Raw genomic sequence first — 22,670 nt, forward strand, 5'->3', positions numbered from 1 at the left:
AGTCTTTATGCTAAGTTAACCGGCAGTTGGCTGTAGTCTTGGATTTAATAGATACATATAACAATCTTCTCAACTCAAGGCAAAAAAGATAATAACCCTAGATTCCAAAATGTCCTTCTTTTCCCTTCAAGCACCCAAACTTACTAGGATATTGTGGTTAACTTTCTGCACAGATCTGTTCTGGATGGAGATTCAGTGACCGCCTCAGCAGCTGGTGCAGCAGCCTCAGCATCATTTTCTTAAGTTTTACAACAAGGTGAAATAAGAGGGTTGGAGAAATGTAGCAGTCCAGGTGTTGGAGCAGTTTTGATGCCTGAAGGAGACGACTCAGTGAAGACCTTCAGAGATCGGAGTCCTCTGAGAGGGGAATCTGTCGGAGAGAAGGGTTCAGACTTGTTGATGGTGCTCTGCCTGTGTCTTGTCCTTGGATATTTGTGAGCGTAATGTTCCTGAGTGCTCCAGATATGCGCCCCAATTTCTTTGACAAACAAATCTCTCATAGTGGCAGGGTCATCCAAGAGAGAGTCATTGTTCAGAGGAGCAACACGGCAGCATCCTTTGAGTTGGATCTCTGTAGTTTTGCAGACTCCTCAGACAGAGCGCCTGGGTCTCCCTGTGGGCATCACATCGCTGGTCTTGCTTTAAGGCTGGGTGTGGTGAGAACTGGACTTTCAAAAATCTCAGTTTTCCCCAAGGCAGGCCTGGGGCAGTTTAGCTGGCCATCAAACAGGCGTACTCTGAACAGCGTAGAAACGGCCCTATCAGGTTTTCCCCTGAGGGTTGGTCCCGCTTATTGTTCTCCATGATGGCAAGTCAATAATAAAACTTCATTTGTACACTCTGCAGCATTTTTAAAGGGTGGGTGCGGTCAGAGTGCTCTTAACTGGCCAAATAATGGTGTCTTTAAGTCAGCAAGTGACAAAGTCGTAACAGTGCACTAAATATTTAAAACAAGAGAGACATCAAATCTGAGAGCAGACCTGGACGAACATAAACTGGCCCTGAAACATGAATACAAGATACATTTACCTAAACTACAAACATTGCTTAATAAAAGCAAACAGAAATATACCAGTTTATTTTTTTGTGTCTTTTGATGTTAATATCATTATTTTGAGGATCTTTCACTGGTCTAAAATGCGTTTATAAGCTCATTAGAAAAAGTCACCAGTCACAGCGCTGGTACTGAGTGCTTGCTTAGGCTTCTGAGTGAAATGAGGTGACTCTTCAAAGTGCCCTTTAGCCGACATTTACATTATTTATTCATGTGCTTGAGGACCGTGTTGGTCTACATCAGAGGACTTAATTATGTCCAAAGAGGTCCAGCAATAAGTCAAAGACCCCACTCAACGCATTGGTAGAAAAAGCAAAATCATTTCTTAATGTTACATTGAAACAAACTATATATAGTCCTTCAGTCTTATTTCTGCGAGTCCCCATTAATAGAAATATTGATTAGCAGCATGCACAAAAATATACAAGATGACATGTGGAAAGAATAAAATGATCCCTAATAATTTTTGCCCTCCATAATTTGATTTTGAGGAGTTGCCATAAGTTTTGTTTTTCAGAGCTGCATAAAAATTAAGTCTAATGTCAAACAGGAAAACATGGCTTGAATTTTCTTTCGATGCCGAAAGAAAAGGACAGAATCTCAAATCTAAAGAGGACCAGACTTTGGCAGTAAGGATGTTGCTGGTGTAATCTGGATCAAGGCTATGAAGGTATTTTAAAAACAAAAGCCTGAGAGGAAGCCACAAAATAATTTTTACTTAAGGTGTCACTCATTTTAGTTTTGTTAAGATCGTTTGCAACATCAGCTGTTTCTGTGGATAAAAATGGCGGCTAAATGCCTAAAATATAAGCACGGTTTGTTAAATGTTCACTGTTTTTTTTTTACTTGAGATTGGTGGCTTTTTGAAATATTATTTGACATAACATCTGTAGGAAATTATCTTGCAGAGATTAGATCTAATTTTACATAAACATGTAGATAATCATTATTGAGAAAATTTTGCATATTGTTTGCAACAATTATGTTTAAATGTTTGTTGTTTTGCATTCGATATTGCTCAAAAGAAAATGCTGATTTTCTGGGGGGAAAAGCCATCCTACACATCCTACACCCCATCACGTAAACCAGCAGTTTCATCTCATTACGCGCACTTTAATCATTTGGCCTTCCAGCAAGTGAATGGTACACAGAGGGGAGAAAATATAGCACAAGGGTGGGCAGTTTGATAAGATGTTCGAAGCACACACCATTCTTCGGTTTCATCGAGCTGACAGCTTAGAGTAAGGAGAAATAATTAAGGATCTGATCCACGGTGACCTGCATTCGATGGACCTCTTCAGACCGTTTGGGGGCAGGGAGAGGGCACACTCCCACTAATACAGGTACGGAGGGTGAAGGACCGGGAAAAATGACAAATCACAAAACTGAGGAAAAATAACAGAAACAAGCACTATGACAAAATGTGAGGCGGCGATTCAAGATAAGTCAGAGGGATTTTAGAGGATGATGAGCAGTGCTCGGTTTGAAGAGTTTCAATTTTATTTGTAAAAGGCTTTTTTCAAAACTTCCTACAGGCAAGACAGCACTTAAAAGCACACTGCTCTGTTATATATATATATATATATATATATATATATATATATATATATATATATATAAATGATCTGTTATGATTTCTTTAACAAGTAGTTTAGGTTTGCAACAACTTTTCTATAAAATGTTTCCTATTTTATATGGACAACTTTAGCGCTAAAGTGACATTTGATTATTTCTATTTTCTGCAGGGGTGCGGGTAACGTAAATGTAACCCACGTGCTTCCAGAATGTTCTTCGCTTGCACGACACCGGTAAACAAGATTGAATCTGTAGCAATTCTGGTTAATAATAAAACAAAGGTCAATGAAATTGAAAGCAAACTGTTTTAAGGCCATCACACCTTTATTATTCACCCGAAATAATATACAATATATAAAGAATTCCACAAAAAAGAATTGGCATACCAAAAGAAATTTTTCTTTAGCAAAATTTTCCCCTGAATTAGTTTTTTTTTCCTCATATTAACAATATAATTATATTTAAACAAACTCAGTATCAAAAACACAATAAAGTAAAGATGGAAATATGTCCATTGTCCCTCCCTCTGCCTGGCCCCGCAGCGTCCTGCACTTCAGACAGTAGCAAGTCTGCCTGCTTAAGTCGTGCCTGTATGAAGGGACTTAGAGGAGGGGCCTTATTGATCGTCTTCTATGAGTGAAGTCCAGGCATTAGTTCCAGCAGGGTGAGTAGACAGCTGTCCGTGAGCCACTCTACTGGGCCTACATAGCAGGGCTGAGTGGAGCTGGGATGTGCACTTTTGATTTTGATCTCCCCAACATCACTTCTATTGACCGACGCACTGTCCTGTGCTTTACTTGCTGAGAGAAGCACTAGCTGAGGCCTAGCTGGAAGCCCGGACACAAGCTGCCATTGCATTATCCTGGGTTGCTGTTGACAAGCTTGGGATGATGAATCTTCCATGGTCTGCTGAGGCCTAGCCCTAATCACTGCTGTCATCTACTGGCAACTGCCGTATCCACTGACCACCGCAATCACAAGTCGGGTTATCGTGGCACACAGGGCTGAGGATCCCAGTGTTTGTTATCTAGGTGTATTATGCGTAGGCTAGGCTCTCCAAAGTTGGACTCAGGGGTCAATCTTTCCTGAGAAAAGCCAACTTTTTCCAATTGTGTTCAATTCTCTTGCACATTTTTAAAGATCAGAAACTTTTCTTGGAGTGTTTCTTTGTCTTTTAAATTAGTTTTGATAAAGAAAAGTGCCAGTTAACATAAACGTTTTTCTTCAAGTATAACATGTCAATGATATCCAAGTGACCGTTTCAACGGTAAAGCATGATTTGTTGTGTATAATGGTCAGTTTGTATAGTGATCATTTCCAGAGCCATCTTGGAATCTTTATGCCCACATTGAGCATAAATGAGGACAAAACCATCAACAAACGATTACAACGATCAGTTTGAATCTGTGTACATGTATGTCTACACCGCCTCAACCTTGACCTCACATGAGCATGAATGCATCAATGTGTCAACACTTTATAGTTATTTGATGTATGCTCTATCACTTGGTATGCAGCAGTTGTCTTAACATAATTGATTTAACCCTGATAATGTTATGAGGGGCTTACCGGGTCTTTTGGCACAGGCTTGCTTGATCCTGTTCTCACTGAGACTAAGGAGAAAACTTGATACATCCTTTTTCATCCTGGTGTCCTACGAAGTAGCACCTGTGCATAAATCCCAAGGGAGAGCACATTGATCCATTATTAAAGTTATCTTTCACAAATTATGGTCAAGTTTCAAGGAAAAAGTGACAATTCTGAAAATGTATGGCCTGTAATGTACCTAATCAACCAATGGTAAGTGCTGCCATCTAGTGGTTATTACATGAAATGCAGCTACAAAAAGAAGGCCTTTGGAAAATTCACATCACCATTACGTTTGATAGCACTCCCTAATAAACCATCTAAGTTAGTATAATACACCCCAAAGAGTCTTATCAGCCTATACAGCCCAGTGACTCTCTGCGCGCCCACCATTACTGGATGACAGCCTTCTCCTAGCTTTCAGCAGCATTCGGCCCTGCTCGTAGTCATCCTGGTCCACACTGATCAGCAGGCGGACGCCCTCCGTGCCTGCTGCCATCCTCAGGGAATCAGTGATGAAGACTCCCTTCAAGGCCTCCAGCAGAGCTCCGCTCAGGTAGTCACCCCAGAAGGCCTCCAGGTTGTCCAGCTCTGTGAACTTGATGTCGCACACAATGGAACCAAGGTCTCTGGAACGAAGCAGCAAGTCGGCCTGGCTGAACAACTCAAACTGCCGCTCCAGGGGCTGCCGTTTGTCCGAGGAGACACCCTCACGCAGTGCCGAATCGTGCTCCAGGTATTCGGCACGGACACGGAGTCGGATATCTGATAATGGAAGACGGAGGAGGAAACAGTGGTGGAAAATAAGGGTTGAGGGGTGAAAGAATGAAAGGGAAAGTAGAGGGAAGTAAGTGAATAATGAGGGAAAGATGTAGTGAGAAAAGGGGGTGGAGCGAGAAAAAAAGACGACAGTAGTGGAGGATGAGGAAGGGTTATGGAAAAAGTAAAAAGAAGTGAACAGTCAAATAGGAGAGGCCCATATACAGTAAGGATACAGACAGAAAGGGAGGAACATGAAATCAAAACAAAGGGAAAGAGAAACAGGGACAAGACAAAACTGTTAAAAGGCAGCTCACTTTGCTAATCTAAGTTAGTGCATTACATTAAGCAGGGATTTAAAAAGGGGGTTCAAGAAGAAGAGTTCCCAAAAGGAGATTGTGACCCAATAAAATGACTTCTAACTGAACTGAAAATTGTACGCTGAAATGCTTCAGGATACTTCTCTTGACAAAAGAGCAAATATTATGGTGCAGCAGGGCAAAGAAAACAGTTAATTATGTGAGGCACTAGAGCTAGACCGACCTGAATGTGTGGATTTTTCTTGTGCTCAATAATGCCGCAACCCATTCAGCTTGTTTTTGGTGAAAATAGCATTTTGGAGCATCGTGAGAATTACTCTGCCACTGAACCATCCGGCATGGTCTACATAAATCTAGAGTTAATGAATACATTGAAATTCTTGTGGTAGCTATAATGAAAGCAACTTAGCAGCGGTAAGCCCCAGAGTGTCGTTCTGTTCCAGACTGGTGTTTGAAAAACAGCAGATTCATTCTCATCAACATGTTTAACAGCGAGAACAGATAGCTGCTCCACTTCCACAGTAACAGGATTGGTGGTCATGCAACAGCACAGCGAGAAAGATCAGAGGATACATACTGTACTGAGTAAGAGCACCGCTGAGATCGTCCCCCATGTCATTATTCCAGAGCTTCGAGTGGAAACCAGCTGCTGATGACTTTCGCTGCAACAAAAATCCATGCCTCCCGCTCAAACCCCTTTAGTTGAGGTCAACAGTTTCTACTACCAATGACATCCATTTCACCGGAAACATTCTCATTAATTTCTTATTGCAAAGGTGCGTAAGCAACATTTTTTCAGGGAGTTTTAAAGCCATAATAACATCTGTAGGTCTTCAAAACCCAGCCCAGTCAAAACCTCTTTGCTGCTCTCCATCAGATGTTTAAAAATGTGAAATCTTAATAGGGAAACAAAAGTCTTAAGACAGTGCTCAAAATAAATGCTCAAAGCTCATACTTTTGTCTGATGGGAAGACAGTGACCAGAGTCTCAATTAAGGTACAGAGTCATTAAATGAGCACACCAAGGACAAGACTTTACCACTTATCGAGGTCTAGAGTAGCTATGATTCCTCTGATAAATGTTTCAACTCAAGAGTCACGTTTCACCACCCTCCATTCATATTTTGTTTGGGGCTACGGCGAATGGCACAAGACTCCAGAGGGATAAAGTTGGGAAAATGTCAACATTAGAAATGCAAATGTTGAATTAAGGCATTGATTTTGCATGTCTTAACATTTGAAGGAGAGCGATAACCAAACACTGGCATTTGCATCCATGCTTCATAAGGCTGTAATTAGATTACTATAAAGACAGAGGACTGGATCAGAGGGGACGCTTAATCGATAACATTTAGGCAGTGTTTAAAATATGCAGGGTTGGGGATAAGACTTGCAGATGGAGGGTAATCATTCACTTTACACTTTAGTTTGCTCATACAATAGAGGCCAAATGTTTTCCTTCATAGAAGCATTATGGTAAAAGAATATAAAACTGAAATTTAACAAGGATAATGATTAAACCCTGTCTCTATTACGTCTTATAAAACTCATTACTGGCAACCTTTCTTCAGCTCAATCCATTGACAGTTCATACAGATACAAGTTTGATACATTAATGTGTCATACCACAGATGAGGACTGTCCTCATACAACATTCAGCAACAATACCAAGTATTCATGCCCCTTTTTCACTTTTTATTGTTTTACAACATTGATAAACTGCTAACAGTCAGTAGGTCTGCTGCATACCAAAAAAAAGTTTCACAAAAAAAAAAAAATTACGGTTTCTAAGGTGACGTAGTGTATGAGCTGACTTTGTCACCGGAAGGTTGGAAGGGACGGTGGATGATGGAGACCGAAGCAACAAACATCAAAACCCATTGCTTCTTTTTTAGCAAGTAATTTCTGAGTTTACAGCAGCTTTTATACCACCAAACATGGGTGTTTTTTAGTGTCCCGTCACAAGTGCCACGAAAAGCAGCTGTTTTTTACTAAGACGTCGTCGTGTTTCTATCTGGGACAGTGCCATATAGAGCAGTTCGTCTACAAGAGACATTACTATGTTTCCTCCTGAGATAGTGCCAAGAAAGGTTTTTTTTTTGTTGTTGTTTCTTGTTTTTGAGACATTGCTGCATTTCCTGCTGGGAAAGTTCAACAAAAAGCAGGTTGGATTTTACCAAGACATCACAGCATTTTCTGCCAAATGGTGCCTTAAAAAGCATTTTTGTTATGTTTTTTTTTTTTATCACGATGTTGATGCGTTTCATAGAGAAGACTAAGTGAACAGAACGTGCCGAGAAGTCAGTGTTGAGAGAAAAAAAAAAGAAAAACAGCTGCGAGATTTCTCTGAATCAGAAGTCAAACTTCCTTTTATGTTCTTAGAAAAAACGCTTAAAATTTTTTTTTAATCTGCTTGGCATTAGCCAATCACTGCTCACAAACAGAAATACACGGCCCGAACTACGCAGTGTGGTGGCGTCGCGCTGTGGGGATGTTTCTCTGCAGCTGGCCTTGTATTGCTCAGTTAAACTGAATGAAGCATAATATAGACAAATCCTGGAGGGAAAAAAAATGTGCTACAGTTTGTAAGAGAGCTATGATAAAGATGTTCTTTTCAGCAGAAACACTTTTGATTTTGATGCTGATGATATGATTTTGTGCAAATGTTTCATTTTCTGTTAATCGGTGTCAAATTGACGCACTGTAATTCAATGTTGCAAAACAAGGTAGTGAGTGAAAACATTTTGTATCCTAGCAAGTATATTGTCAAATCAGCAGTGACATGTTTAAGAATTTTAGCATTCTGGTTTATCACAAAACGTCAAATAGGACATCTATCCTAAAAGGGGGGCAGAATACTACATGTCATCTAACTTTTTGTACTCTTAGACAAAATTCAGCATGGACTCAGTGAAATATTAAGTTAAAGTACTGTTAAGAGTTCACCTTTTGCATCATTACACTGTGTGAAGGCTGTGGCTATGATAAACAACCGCCCTTCATGCAATTACTGTATTTATGGATGACCACCATCTTGTCCTTCCCATTTCATACTGAGCAGGATGGAGGTAGAGATAGTGGCACTGAGGAGAAGGCCATTTAAAACCACAGGAACACAATGATAGTCATTTTGTTAGGGTTACAGAGCACTTCACGCTTCATCAGACACAGAGACATCCACTTAGACAGGACATTAGGAAGCACAGCTTTCATTTTCTCACTTTAAACACCGAGCCCGTTTGGCTTCCTCCATCTCAAGCCCCCCCCCCACACACCACTCCTCCCCCTCCAAAAAAAAGTTTAAGTACCCATTTACGAGGAGTCACTTGGCACGAAGAGCTTCAACTCTTTATCGATCCGTTTTTCTGCTGAATGACTGACCAAGAGAGCGGAGAGTTAGAGGAGCATTGAAAGACGGGCAGACAGAACTCTCTCGTTTCCCCCTTTAGACAAAAATCACTCTCTGTACCATTTTGCGTAGTTTGAGCATTTAGAGTTCGTTCTCTCCCTCTGATTGTGTGTAAGGATACTGTTTTCCTGACACACAGGTTGGTCTTTTTAGAACTGTGAACACAGAGAAAGGAGAGAAAGAGACAAGCACAAGTGGGTTGAACATCTGTCGACTGGGTCGTTTTTTCAACATCAAGCAGGCACAGCACTCACTTCTCTTAGTTGTAATGAGGTCTGAGTCAGGGCAATAGTTGGTACTGACAAGTTAATCAGCTCAGCTTTACTGTACCTCTACGATATCACATGGTAGTGTCTAAGTGGGATGGTTGGGACGACTCTGACCAATTCCCTTACCCTCACCTTCACCAACCCATTATTTAAGCTCCAAACATAACATTAATCAGAAATGTCCATTAAACCAGGTAAGAGACTTCACAAGCACCCCATTTAGATCACACAAAACTGCTACTGAGCTGAGGGTACAAACACCTTATGGGCATTTGTAACAGCAGTCGTCATTGTCAGAATGTAATTGAGACACTTCACTGAAAATGATCTGAGAGATGAATCATGACAAGAAAAAGTATTTCAGGTCTATTTAAAAGCTAGGGGCCAGCATTGGACTGAACCGCCCTATCTATCTCTGCTCCCTCTTGACAAACGCACACCCAGGGCTCACACAGGGCACAGAGATAAGATACAGCAGGAGCTTCCTTCAGCAGAGCACTGTTGGGTTATTTTCCTCAGAACTGCTTGAGTAAAAAGGTTACACGGTCATTTTTAAAACAGCTGTCTGTTGGCAGCCATTTTAGATTCTCTGAAATGGAATACAGGACGTGTCCTTTATGAAAGGACAAGCATTTGTGCCAAATAAGCATTTGTCTTTTAACTTGAGACTCCAGAGCTGGCGTACATCAAGTTTCGGTTGGCCAGTATGAATTGCACGGATTGAAACTTAAGGCAGATGCTTACAACCACTTGTAATGAAGATAGTGTGAGAGGAAAGGATGGCACGAAAAAGGTTTCCCACAAGCGGCACAAACTGGCACCTTCACAAACATGTCCAATGTATTTTTGTTTTATCTTTGCAGGTTATAAACTGGGCTTAATTTTTCCCGATTTAAGCTCCTGGTGTAGTCATTCATCGTTCTTCACTAAGAACCAAACTTTAACCATCAAACTATTTCAAACCTTAACTGATAAACTAAACTGAACTGATTGTTGACTCTTAATATGGCTTGCAGAATATACATATCTAATCTATTTATTTGTGGTATAGTAGCCATTACACACCAAACAGATTTTTGTCTGGGAAAAAAAAAATGCTTAAAAACAGATTTTGTTGGTCATAAATGCTTGCAAACCCCAGTGGAACAGTGCAGAAGACAAAATATTCTAACAAACCCGAATCTCAGAGGATTTCCACCTAAGGATATATATATTTGATCAGTTAAATACTTTGTTTCAATCTTTGTCCTACCTCAAGCTTGCTGCCAAAATGGAGAAACGTCTTATTAACCCGCAAGCGAATATTCTGCACCGTATTTTCGGGTTTTCGGGTGCCACGACCAGTCCTAAATAATTTTCTAACTCTTGTATTACTATTGCAAATCTAAGCACAGCTTAAGCTTGTGCTTAATTTCATCATCCTGTTTGTATTTCGTGACACGTCCTGTAACACAGCTTGTTAACTCCACCCTCTAATGTGGTCAGACCTCAGGTCACACTGAGAATACAGCCATTTGCGCTTGCATTTACAAATATGTAAGATTTCACTTGGAAAACATTACAATGACACAATTAGCACTTAGCTGCTCAGATTAAGTCTCAACCTGGCTGGTAAAGATCGGCTGTCTTTATTGTCAGCAATGTCAAGCAGACGATTTTCTGTATCGGACACATTAAAGATTTTTTCTTTTTCAATACTGTATACAACACAATATATTGTTTATCATTTTTCTGCACAACAGTAAAAATATTTTAATTTAGGGTCTCAGATGCTAGGTAGATGTAGGTAGTTGGCCATGTTTGTGAAAATGCATCAAGTTCACCAGGGTTATTATCCACAGAGAATATCAGGGAATCCGAAAATACACTTTCTCGACATATATCCCCATTATTGTGGTTTTAGTGAGATCAAATGAACTTTGAGTTGTCCAGAGAATTGTATTGAAATATCAAGTTGCGAAAACTGTTTGGAAATCTTTGAGGCTTACTGCTGAGGACTCTGTCAGTTCCGTAAAACACTGACACCAACAACTCTTGTCAGAAATAGACAAGGAATCATCCACAGTGCACAACACTAAAGAACAGAACAGGATGATTTTTTTTAAGGAGCAAATTACTTTTCCTGAGGGGGGTAGGGTGGGGGGCAGCTACATTATGATACACAAGCATCGAATACAGAGCAAAGTGGTGGCACCAGCCCCTGTTGTAACAAGGGGGAGAGCCTCTTTTACCTTAGGCATCGGCCCAGACTCGTAAGCGAGCACATGACAGAGTCGATCGCGCACACTGCAGTACGTATGGACATAGTGGAGTGACAGACTTTTTTGTTTTGTTCCTCAGTCTCCCCCTCTGTATCCATGATCCACTGTGTCTTAGGTTACTCGATCTGAGTCACAATCCTGAGTCAACCTGGTGGAATCAAATGTGGAGTCAAGACAGCGACATGTTCATAGTTACAGGCACATCACGCATCTTGAATAGCTAAGAAGGGCTGTCTTCATTATTCGATTTTTTTTTAATTTTTTTTTTTTAATTTGAACCAGAATCATCAGTAGAAGTATTTCTGAGCAACAGACAATGATTGGACATTTCAAAGAAATATTTGAGAGGGTCATAAATTAATGAGCAAACTTCACACAAAAGGCGTATGATGTTAGTCTTATCTCAATCTCATTGTGCTGAGAGAAACTAGCTTTGGCTGACTGAAAGGCAGGCAACAGTTGAAACGTTGAACAGCACACTGACAATAGATAACAAAGTGCAGCTTTTCAGTGGAGTTAGGTTGTTTCGGACAACTGCTCGGAGAATTTCTCAGGATGGTATGTGAGGTTTAACAGCTGACTCTTGTGACAACTTTGTATCAAGCGTGACAGTAAAGCAGAACAAGGGTTGCATCTAGTGATGACTGGATTACTTTTTTCAGCATAGAGTAGAAAAACAGAAGATGACCTACCAGTCTGCACTCTCATCAATAGCAGCAGCTGAATATAATTTGATGGGTTAAGAGAAAGGGTGAAATGAGGGGAAATGAATGTAAAGATGGAGAAATACACAGGGTGACAAAATCTCCCTGATGTTGCATGTTTAATTAAGATAGTTAAGGAGATACTGTAAGTCCAAACTGAATCATCCGAGCGTGACAATGACAACATGTGCAACTGCTTTGGTAAAAAAAAGAAGATGCCAGTCAACTGAAGGGGAAGTGAAAGCATTTTTTGTGTCCAACAGTTGAATTGTGCATCGATTTTTTTTGTTTCTTTAAAAGATGGTGAGTCAACATCTGCTCTACAGTTAGCGAGGAAGGTGTTGACTTTCTGGTGCCATGAGACATTTAATCATGTTTTAAGACCAAAACACAACTGTAGCTTCACTAACAAGTAAGTTTAGTACAAGTACTTGCACAAAAACATCATACTTAGTCGGCTCCAATTCAGTGCGCCGGTGCACTACAACACATATTGGTGAGGGCTGGGAGAGCTACTTAAAAGCAGTGTACTCTTACCATGTAATTATCCACTGACAAAACAAACAGCGGTGGATCCAGCAGTGATACCCCTTAAAATGGTGTGCAGACTCCGCCTTCCCAGTGCACCACAGGTGTATGCCTGCTTGCTAATGCTGCTGAACCACTGTATTCACCGGTAAAGACTATCATATGAACCAGAGATCAATTTTATCCAACAGGTGACATCACCAAATCCATCAATAAGTTCTCCAATAATTAGTTTTATGTTTTAATGCTGTCATAATGGGTTTCAGAATGTGACACTGGAATTAAAAAAGACTGCTTTCCTGTAAAACAAGCACACCTGACAAAGGCATCCTTCGGTTTGTTTCTGTGCAGTTGAGAAGCCTCTGTATACTTGTCTAATCATGTTGAATTGGCTAGCAGATTGCCAGCTGGTATTAAGGATCAAATGGATTATCGTAATTGGTCCATTTTTTCTGAGGTGTGTTCGGACTGTGACTTTCTCCCTGCTCTTTTAGACTAATCTTTCTCTACAAACGACAGTGAATAAACACAACTGAGCCATTGCTTTAGAACACAGTTTTTCACAAGGAGTTAAAAAAAACTCCTTGCAAGCAAGAATTCTGTGCTTTAAGAATTTTGGGGATCACAGTTTGAAAAAAGTGAAAGAAGAAATGTACACCCAGTATGCAAACTCCTTAACTCCAGCTGAGGTTCAGCAAAACAACATCAGAATTAGTGAGACAAAACAGGAAATGAGATGTTAGTAGGTTGAAAATGAAATTGGTGCTGTTAGTGAAAAGACAGGAAAATGAAGATGGTGGGATGAAGAAGGGAAGGCAAGAGATGAAAAGCTTAAAGAGAGACAGGTTAAGATTGCAGGGGCTGCACTTACCGCAGGATACTTTGTGTGGTCGTGGGGGTGGAGGCAGCGGCGGGACCTGTCTGATTATTTTCTTGGGCCTGCGGGTCCAGCCATTTCCTCTCTTCTTCCTCTTCCTCCTAGCAGCTGGCCCAGGCATCGGAGGGTAAACACCTGACAGCACATGCATAAAATAAGTTTGTGGAGTTGGACAATAAGACATGAACATGGATGGGGTTGCTTTGTGTGGATTTGTTGTTGTTCTATTCATGTCCCTGTCTGCCTTATTGCTGTTACTTTGCTACATGTTTATCCGTTTGTGCTGATATCTGATCAAAATGTACTTTATTGGTTCACGAAAGGTTCCACACAAGTGCAAGGTATGTAACCGTATGTGTAAAACCACTTTTATTTTAAGGATGTACGTGTACTAGGGTTCCAAGCACTCTATTTTTTTTTTTTTTGACAAGGATGAAATTGTTTTCTCCACATTCATCCACTGCGAAAAAAATGTGCAAACTCGTAAATGTAGCAAACATGCTATCAGGGCCTATGATCAATTTAATATTATATAATAAAATTAATATTATTCACTGCCAAATTACAGCTCAAAACTCCGATGTAAGTATTTTGCAGGCTTGTGAAACATCTTGGGGCCGATTTCTGGTGTTTACCAACTGATTGGCAATAATCAGACGACAGCTATTCTTTACTTTGGTTTAAAACAATTATTTAATACATTGTATAAAATAATTTAGCATTATGTTCTTCTTTCAATTATATTCATGTACTTTTTTAAGCACCAAGGAAAACAAATTCTGGTTTTCAAGGTATTCTAAAAATTTAAATTTTAAGTGTTGAATTTTAGCACTTCAAGCACCTCAGGCATCTTGTATGAACCTTGATGTTCATTCCTAGCACAACAGAATAAAGGAAAAAAATGTCAGAAATGATTTCAATGTTACCAAAGAACAGACCGGTTGTTGTGCCGTGCAAAAATGTTACACACTGTAAGGAATGATAAACACTGACAGCGGACAGTCCACCTCGTTGACTGATTGAAAGGTTTGTGGAAACACAGGCTATACTTACCGGTTCTCAAGTGCTGTGTGAAAGATGGAAGAGGCATTTCTGTCTGTCTGTAGCTGTGCTGCATCCCAGAGGCGAACATCAACTCTCTGTTCTCGCTTCCAAACCTCTGTCCAATTCTCTCTGGAGATACTGAAAAACCAAAACATTGATTACCAATCATTAGGCCTATTAACACAGGAATGCAGTTATGGCTGGTACGATCTAGCTGTCTATCGCTAAAAGAGGCAACACCCAGAGCACTTGTCATAATCTCAAGATCTGGTAATGAGCCCCCCTGTAATTAACCCTCACCTGTCCTCCTTTTCTTGTGGGACACTAAAGGCAGTAGGTCATGACGAGTGAGGACTCTCAGTAGTTGCAGTAGTGGCTCCAGGTTGCCATCACTGAGATATCCTCGCTTCTCCAGCTCCAACAACAGTTCAAGGCCACTCTTGGGCTTACATGAGGCCACTAAGGGATGCTGGGAGCCCCGAGGCTTTAATCGCATCCAGGCCTTTAGCAGCTGAGGACTTGGGGACACACCCAAGTCATCCTGATCACCCCCATGGGGCTCAACTGTCCAACCTGTTGGCTCAAGAGGGTGTGGTGCAGGACAGGTTTCATCCAGAAGGAATGACAACACCTCAATGTCAGTCTCTGTCAGCTGACAGCCAACTATTTCGAAGACCTCATGGAGAGATAACATCCCATAGTAGTTCAGGCACTCTGTTTCATCCCAGTATAGTGAGTCCCTGTGCGGGCACCCTGGGTGATGCACTGCGGCCATGGGTCTGCCTATAGCCTTTCTCCACCTTCTCACCTATGTTAAACTGTTCAGGACAAAAAACACAAACGTATTAGCATTACATTAGACATTTGTGAAATACGCTGCTTGTTGTTGCTGTGTTATTGTATTGTATGGATCTGTTTTTTGTTGCTTGCATGGGTTGTCTTCTGTCTTAAAAAAGCCTGTTTGCTAATGTTGTCTTTACGGTGTCCTGCTGTCTTTATTCTGTAAATTTGATCATTTTATAGGTTTTAAAACATCTTGCCAAAGGACTGCAGCTGAAAATAAGCCAGCTGGCTAATGCTGGCACAGAAATGTTGATAAATATCTGCTTTTCTTTTGAATAAAATAAATAGAATGACATGTAAAACTCTAAGTTGGGAAATATCTGCATATGATATGTAACCACTCACTTAGCATTTTAAGGCGTACAAACACCAAAAGTTTTGCTGAACATTACAGTGATGTAATTATAAAAACTCCTTTTTATGCCATTGTATGACAAAAAATTACATTTGATTAAGTTAGTCATTTAAGACATACAGGCCACCACAGATAACATATACAAAGCATTAAAACACCCAGAAAGTCTGTACAAAATGGCCTCGTCAGACTGAAGTCAGTGGTTAGTGTGAAACATAAATCATACAACCATAACAAAGGGGAGCTCAAACAATCAATATTGATTCATAATGTAAATCTCATATTGTCTGCCCCAGAGACTTCAAGACATGCTTAGTGGAAGGGAAGGTCTCACTAAATATGTGCAGCCTCAACCTGATAAAGGTTTTTAATCACAGATATTTGTGTTTTCAATACGGTATTTATATTTCCAGTATTTTCTGACTGTATTGTAGTAAAGAGACTCCGGAGAAATAAAAATATACGATCAGTCTATCCTTGTTAAAATAAAGTTTGAGGTGGCTTAAGACATTTGCATAGTGCTTGAGGTTTCTAGAGATACTTGAAAAAAGCATGTCTCGACAAATGGCAGCCTAACCCTGTAACCAACACCCCTCGTAAACTAGCAGCTTGCCAAACACAACCACTTGCTCTTAAGCTAATGTTATGGTAACATTTCAGTGTCACGCACGTTATCTAGTCTTCGCTGTTTTAAAGCCCGGTTGAGCAAACTCAGCAGTCCTACCTGCTTACGGTGTCAGCTCGACGCCGTCTTGAAACATGCAATGCAAACTGTTGTCAGCTGTGAAAGTGCTTTGCTGTCGTCGTTTCGAAGAATATATCTTACTAAATCAACTGGATGCCAAAGGGACGAGGCGTTGCTCAAACAGTCAGCAGCAAACGTTGCAAATTACCCCCTTGGCACGTTACGTAATCACGTTGCTCTGAGGGAAAAAAAATGACAAGCGTAAACAAAGCACAACTCACATAGCTGTTAGGCTAAATGACCACTGACCACTAAAATAAAACATGTTAGCCAAACCTGTGCAATGTGACATAACAGATATGCCTTTCAATAAGTAAATACATTTGCCAAGCAATTTGCTATAAAAGATATTAACGGTATTAACGGTACTTCCTAGCTAGGAACGTTATTAGCTAAGGTTAACCAGAAGCGGGTCTTAACAGACACGAGCTATCGTTAATATCAACGACAACGTTGATTTAAACCGGTATAAAAGTGCTCAGTACATTTTAAGAAGATAATTAAACATTAAATGTACCTGTAAACTCTCGTTCTTCGTCAAGAGCGTTGGAAGGTCTGCCAACTCCCACAGTTCCGTGCAACACTGGCAGCAGCACAACAACACAAGGAAAGCGACCAATCACAGCCCTCCGCCTGCTCGATGACGTCAGGTTCACGTTTTAATATCACTGATCTGGAGTCAGATTTTCTTTGCGAGCTCCCTCTCGAGTAGGTGATAATGGAAAAAGACAGCCGACCCCAGGTCTGCCCTTTGATTGCACTCACAGAGGTTACTGCTAATAAAAAAAATGTTTTTTTTAAAAATAAATAAAACGTTGTCATGCCATAACATATCCCCTCCTACACATAAACACATATGACAATATTAAATTAAAAGACATGAGCTGCTCGATGGAGTTAAATAGTTTTGTGCTTTAAAAATTATACACATATCCAGTAAATTATATTATTTATAGATATATTCCTGATATGAATGACAAACACACCTTTTGTACATGTGTACATACGACGATCTTCTGGAGTGATTTTCAGTTGGATCTCCGACGACATTTTGGCAAGAACATTTCATTTTGATTAATTATATTCAAAAATACAAATATCTCCAAGAAAGAAGAATATATAATAAAATTTCAGAAAAAAATTGCATTAATAAGTTTATTTATTTTTTGGAAATTGCCCTCATATACCCTAAAAACAAAATCAAATCCAGATGTATATTTTAAAACAATATACATTTTTAAAAATATGTAATAAAAACTAACCCAAACCATTAATTTATGTAAATTTTACAGCTTTACAAGTAATAAGGTAGGTTGTGTCTATTTTTTTAATTAATCAACTTTATTTTATGTGACTTTTTTTTGTCGGTCTGTTTTTATACGAATTACATTTTGGTCATTACTTGCCACTTACCAAACAAACTAAATGTATTGACTACTGAATGCATTGCCTTCAAAAACAAAACAAACTAAAAAAAAGTATGGTCTCGTGTGTTAGTCACCGTATTAAACCTCTAAAGGGACATGGGGGACAAAAAAAAAATACGGTGAAAAAAGAAAAGATGGTGTGAGGAAAAAAATCCCCCGAAACTTTATAGTTCTCGCACTTTTTTCCCCCCATCTATATTTTCTTTTTTTGTGAAAATTTTATATTTTTCTCACCATCATTTTTTTCTTTCATCTATTTTGTCCCTCCATCATTTTATTTAATTATTACACATATATATTTGTCCTCTCTCGGGGTGCTCCCCGGTGTGGTCACTAGGTGGTGGTGTTTTTCACATGAAGAGCAGGAAGTTAAATTACATCCACATCACATCCGTGATCCAGGACAGCAACAAAAGACCTGAAGCAGTTCACTGAAGTTGTGCTGTAAGTATACTTTATTTAACGATCGGAGTTTACATCTCAACAACATCTTTTATTTCCTATTCGTTTAAAACACCTGCCCAAAGACGAGTACAGTATCGCGATGTAAAGTTTATCTATCTGCCTGGACCTGTAGGTTAGCAGAGAAGCTAACGTTAGCTTTGTAAACAACCAGCAAAGTTGATTTTGCTGCTCAGTGTTTATATTTTAATTATAGATTTGGTCGTTATATAGTAACGCTATTCATGTTACTCAGTAAATGAATACTTGAATATATGTTGGCAACAGTTTCCAGAGTATTATGTGTTTAGTGATGTGGCAGTGACCAAGCCCTTTGACGAAAATTTTCCATTACCTAAAAGCTACTGCACTGTAGTTAAGTATTATTAACACCTGCTTATTAATCCTGCGTATATATGTACTTTTCTTGAATATTCTCTCACTTTTTACATGATCTTTCAAATTGCTGCTCCGCCTAAGTCAATGGATTACTCACAGATTTCTACTAATTAAAATTATGTAAAAAAAAAATCCACCCTTCACACCTTTGATAGACCAGCAAATGTTTGGTATTTTGAATTTAATACCTTGATTACATGTTTTTTTAAAAATCTGTATTGAGAAAACAAGTGTGTCAGCACTAGCATGTAGTTCAGTGACCAAATGCTTTACAAGAATTTAAGGTTGTCTACAGCTCCTTAAGATGTCTTAAATTTAATTTTAGAAGCAAAAGTATGCACAGACATCCAATCCAAACTTGGAGCAGGTGCTGAACCAAACATAAGTGAAAAGTAAAAAGGCAAAAAAAAATAAATGGCTCACTCTGCAGGGCTCCAGTTATCACTTAATTAATGCACCAAAGTGAATTCAAGCTCAAGCGCTCTTCAGATTTGTGATAACTGGAGTCCTGCAGTATTGGAGCCATATTTGCCTTTACATTCAATTGTATCAACATTAAAAGGTCATTAAATAGTCTTAAATTTGGTCTTATATTAAGTCTAATTTAATTTTTGCATGCTTAATTTTCGAGTCAAGCTCCTCTAACAGTGCACATTTCTAAAGTAACAAATCTTTGAAGCTACCACTGAACCCAATTCTTTACTTTTTACTTGCACTTACCTGTTGGCAAGAATTTGTTTAATCTAAGTCACTTCTATAACCACATTCCTGCAATTCTGGAATATAAAGATGATTGATCTAAAAATCAATCTTCTGTTTTGTAAAAAAAAAAAAAAAAAAAATTGTCAGATTATAAATCTGATGGTTAAAGTACGGGCTGGAGTGTGCTGGAGACATGGAGGAGACACGACTCCAAGCAGAGTTTAAATGCAGAGCATTTGAATTCTTTTATTATTTCTTGGTTTGCTTTTTCGTTTATGTGTGGTTTTAGCTCTGCAAAGAGAAACAAAGTGTTAATATAACATCAAAAAATCTCACAGAAATAGTGTCAAATAAAGTAAAACACATAAAAATTCAACTTACAGGACACACACAGCCTGGCTGGGGTGGAAAAGACAAAACATTTGGAGGAAAGTGGCATTCAAAGCCTCTGATTAGACTAAAGAGGTTTCACCTGAGAGGGGCGTGTCCTTCCCAGGCAGGAGCGCTTGATCTGTTTTCCTCCTCTCAGGTGAAGCCTTGTGATCCCTGGATGGGGACTCTTCAAAAGGTCTTTAAAATCATTGAATTTCATGGTGAATACCTACAGACTCTTCTCCATATCTGACTACTTTGTTGGTGCCTGATTAAAGCATTTGCCAACTTGTAGATGCGGATCGATGGAAACAGAATTGTATTCAAACAGTATTCACTTTTTTATGTTTGTTTTATTACTGTTACCTTGCAGCAGACAGTGTGTAGATGCCATCTGGAGCTCCAACGGGGGAGAACTGCCTTGTAGACATGGACAGCAAGGCTGGAGATCTGTTCAGTGCTGAGGATGCTCATCCAACTGGCACAGGCGGAGCTGGAATCTTGGCAAAGTAAGAGCCTTTATTTTTATTCATCTCACGATTGTAATGATAATATTACCATCATAAGAGTTCGTGATTTCCACATTTCTTCCCTTCAACCCTGCTGAATTATACTGAAGCATCTGCTACTGTTGTTAATCAGTCTCTTCTCTCCTGACTGATATGTAAATGGATACTTACAGTCTGTAACTCTTTAGGCTTGTTTATGAATTTCTTAATACTTCTCAGTGTATTCAATTCTTAATGTGTTTTATCTTATTTCATAGGCTCTGGCTCCCCAAAGGCTTCTCAGCCAGCATGGCTAAAGAGTGGATCGACAGGCGCAGAGTGTCAATTCGACCCTGGGCCAGCTTCGTGGACCAACGCAAGTTTTCAAAACCCCGCAACTTTGGAGAGTTGTGTCAGAGGGTGGTGAAAAACGTGGAAACTTATAACAGCAACTATACCTTCATCTTCCTGGGTCTCATCCTCTACTGCATGTAAGGCAAACAAAGAGAGAACGATTTGTGTTCTTCTGTCAGTGGGAATGTTCACTCTTTTTCCTGCCGAGCTCTTACTGACACAGTCTGCACCAACACACACAGTCAGCGAGGATTTGGGGTATATTTGAAGAAAGAAAGAGAACAATCTTTGTGAAATTTGATTAATAAGTAACATAGACAATAATTGAAGCTTTAAACTCAGACTAAACAAAAATCTAAAGATGCTGCCATGGTAACACCAAATTGATCTTTCCGTTGATGTTTCTCCTGCTCAGTATCAGCTCTCCCATGCTACTGATTGCCTTGGCTGTGTTCGCTGGTGCCTTCTACATAATTCACCTCAAGTCCCTGGAGTCCAAACTGGTTGTCCTCGGTGAGTAAAGCCGTCAGGTGTACAGTGTGATGTTGTTACTGGAATTTCTAACTTTGATACAATACCTTGAAAAGTATCAATTTTCAATTGCATTTTAATACCACTGGGAAAATTTGACATTTAGGACTTAACATTTAAAGTTTTTAGTAGTAACTGTGGAGAAATACAGCTGATTGTTGAGTCTCAGTCCTAGGTCATAAAATACTGACGCTTTCGGTTTTTTACTCTGAAATGTTAACAAGCACAGAATACAGTAAACATGCACTTACTTAAATCAATATTTTTTTAAATATAATACAAACACACGTGTTTTAAAATCGGTTATTCTCTTTTCAATCGTCTACCAGGCCGGGAGCTGACTGTCCCTCACCAGATGAGTCTGGCTGGAGCTGTTTCTCTACCTGTGTTCTGGTTGGCCGGCGCTGGAGCTGCAGTCTTTTGGGTTCTGGGTAAGCCAAACCTCTTAAGTTGTTCTTGCCATCCGCTGTTATTCTGTGCCTGCAGAATTATTTGTTGTAATGCCCATCAGAGCTCTGGACTCTTGTGTGTGTTTAACAAAAAAAAAAAAAATTCCCTATTTACTCACATTCAGTCTCAGTGTAAATTGTCAGCTGAATAACCTTGATGTAATTGTAAATTAAACCTTCCTCCTCACTGCTTTTCCCTTCTCATTCCCTTTTCCATTTGTCACGTCTCCTCTCAGGAGCAACGCTGTTTGTGATTGGCTCTCACGCTGCGTTCCGTGAGCTGGAAGGGTCCGACATGGAAGAGCTCCTCATGGAGCCCGTGTGAAGAGCACGCTGAACCCTCTGCAGGTGCCGGTCAACGATCAGTCACGACTCTGACCCTGTAATCACGTTAGCCCAGAGGGGATGAGGAAGAACTGCTCCCAGATCTGTTCCTTAGCTTTGTGTGCGTCCAATATTCCCTCTGTTAATGCACCTTGTCTTGCCTCTGAAGTAGTTGTTGTTACAGACTGTATTGCCTCTTAATCAAAGTCATTCATACAAATAACTTGCCATATGCACAAATGATTTGTTAATTAGTATTTAAGCACACTGTTATACAGACGTTATGCCTTTCTCTGCATGTTATACCTCCGATGCCTCTGGTTTGTGTCAAATAGCCTCGCGCTCCCTGTGAAGTCTCCTATATATATCTTCAAAAAATAACTCCTATGTCTGAAACATCTGACAAATTTGCTGCTTTCTCATGTAAAGATAATGTAAATGCAATGTTTGCAATTTTAAACTGCTAAAATTGATAAATTTTCCAAAGGAAAAGTGCCATTTAAAGCTTTAAAGATATCTCTCTCATAATGATCATGCACAAAGAAAACTGACATTTTCATTCAAGAGCGCACAAAACCAAACTGGGTATTTCAGTTAACTTAACTTAGATAGGCATCTTCAAAGGTCAGTGCATAGTTATTGTGTTTTGTATTGGGAATAATATGGAAATTCAGTGACTGTATGCATATCTATCAGCTGTACTCACAAAATTCAGATCTGAAGGTCATTCTGTAAACCTGAAATATTTCTTTTTTGAAAACATTTTTCATTTGTTTACATCTTGGTGTCAGTCGGGTGTTTTTGTATTTAAATTACATTTTGGAAGTGCAATAAACCCCCTGATATATATACAA

The 22,670-nt window shown here is 39.5% G+C and overlaps 2 protein-coding genes and 1 long non-coding RNA gene across 4 annotated transcripts; 1 reads left to right on the forward strand and 2 right to left on the reverse strand.

Moving 5' to 3' along the window:
• Positions 1-2,932: 2,932 nt before the first annotated feature.
• dedd2 (death effector domain containing 2) lies at positions 2,933-16,956 on the reverse strand. Of its 2 annotated transcripts, none has more exons than XM_042489392.2 (6): positions 16,847-16,956; positions 16,411-16,507; positions 14,687-15,204; positions 14,396-14,524; positions 13,337-13,477; positions 2,933-4,981 (listed from the first exon to the last, which is right to left on the reverse strand). In XM_042489392.2, exons 3-6 carry the CDS (start codon positions 15,159-15,161, stop codon positions 4,575-4,577), a joined length of 1,152 nt encoding a protein of 383 aa, XP_042345326.1. In that variant the 5' UTR covers positions 15,162-15,204; positions 16,411-16,507; positions 16,847-16,956; the 3' UTR covers positions 2,933-4,574. The 2 variants fall into 2 exon arrangements, with proteins under 2 accessions (XP_042345326.1, XP_042345325.1); XM_042489391.2 differs by having other exon boundaries at positions 16,309-16,507.
• Positions 16,957-18,084: 1,128 nt separating this feature from the next.
• On the forward strand, positions 18,085-22,670 carry rabac1 (Rab acceptor 1 (prenylated)). The gene is made up of 6 exons (XM_042480920.2): positions 18,085-18,200; positions 20,044-20,179; positions 20,437-20,649; positions 20,928-21,025; positions 21,373-21,474; positions 21,729-22,670. The coding sequence occupies exons 2-6, from the start codon at positions 20,058-20,060 to the stop codon at positions 21,815-21,817; spliced, it is 624 nt and encodes a 207-aa protein (XP_042336854.1). The 5' UTR covers positions 18,085-18,200; positions 20,044-20,057; the 3' UTR covers positions 21,818-22,670.
• Positions 19,514-20,037, reverse strand: LOC148188274 (uncharacterized). Its single transcript, XR_015777926.1, has 2 exons — positions 19,680-20,037; positions 19,514-19,589 (listed from the first exon to the last, which is right to left on the reverse strand). It is a non-coding gene; the product is annotated as an uncharacterized LOC148188274 (long non-coding RNA).

The sequence above is a fragment of the Plectropomus leopardus genome, chromosome 11 (assembly GCF_026936395.1).
Source record: "Plectropomus leopardus strain MGB_pleo_1.0 chromosome 11, ASM2693639v1, whole genome shotgun sequence".
Classification (NCBI taxonomy): domain Eukaryota; kingdom Metazoa; phylum Chordata; class Actinopteri; order Perciformes; family Serranidae; genus Plectropomus; species Plectropomus leopardus.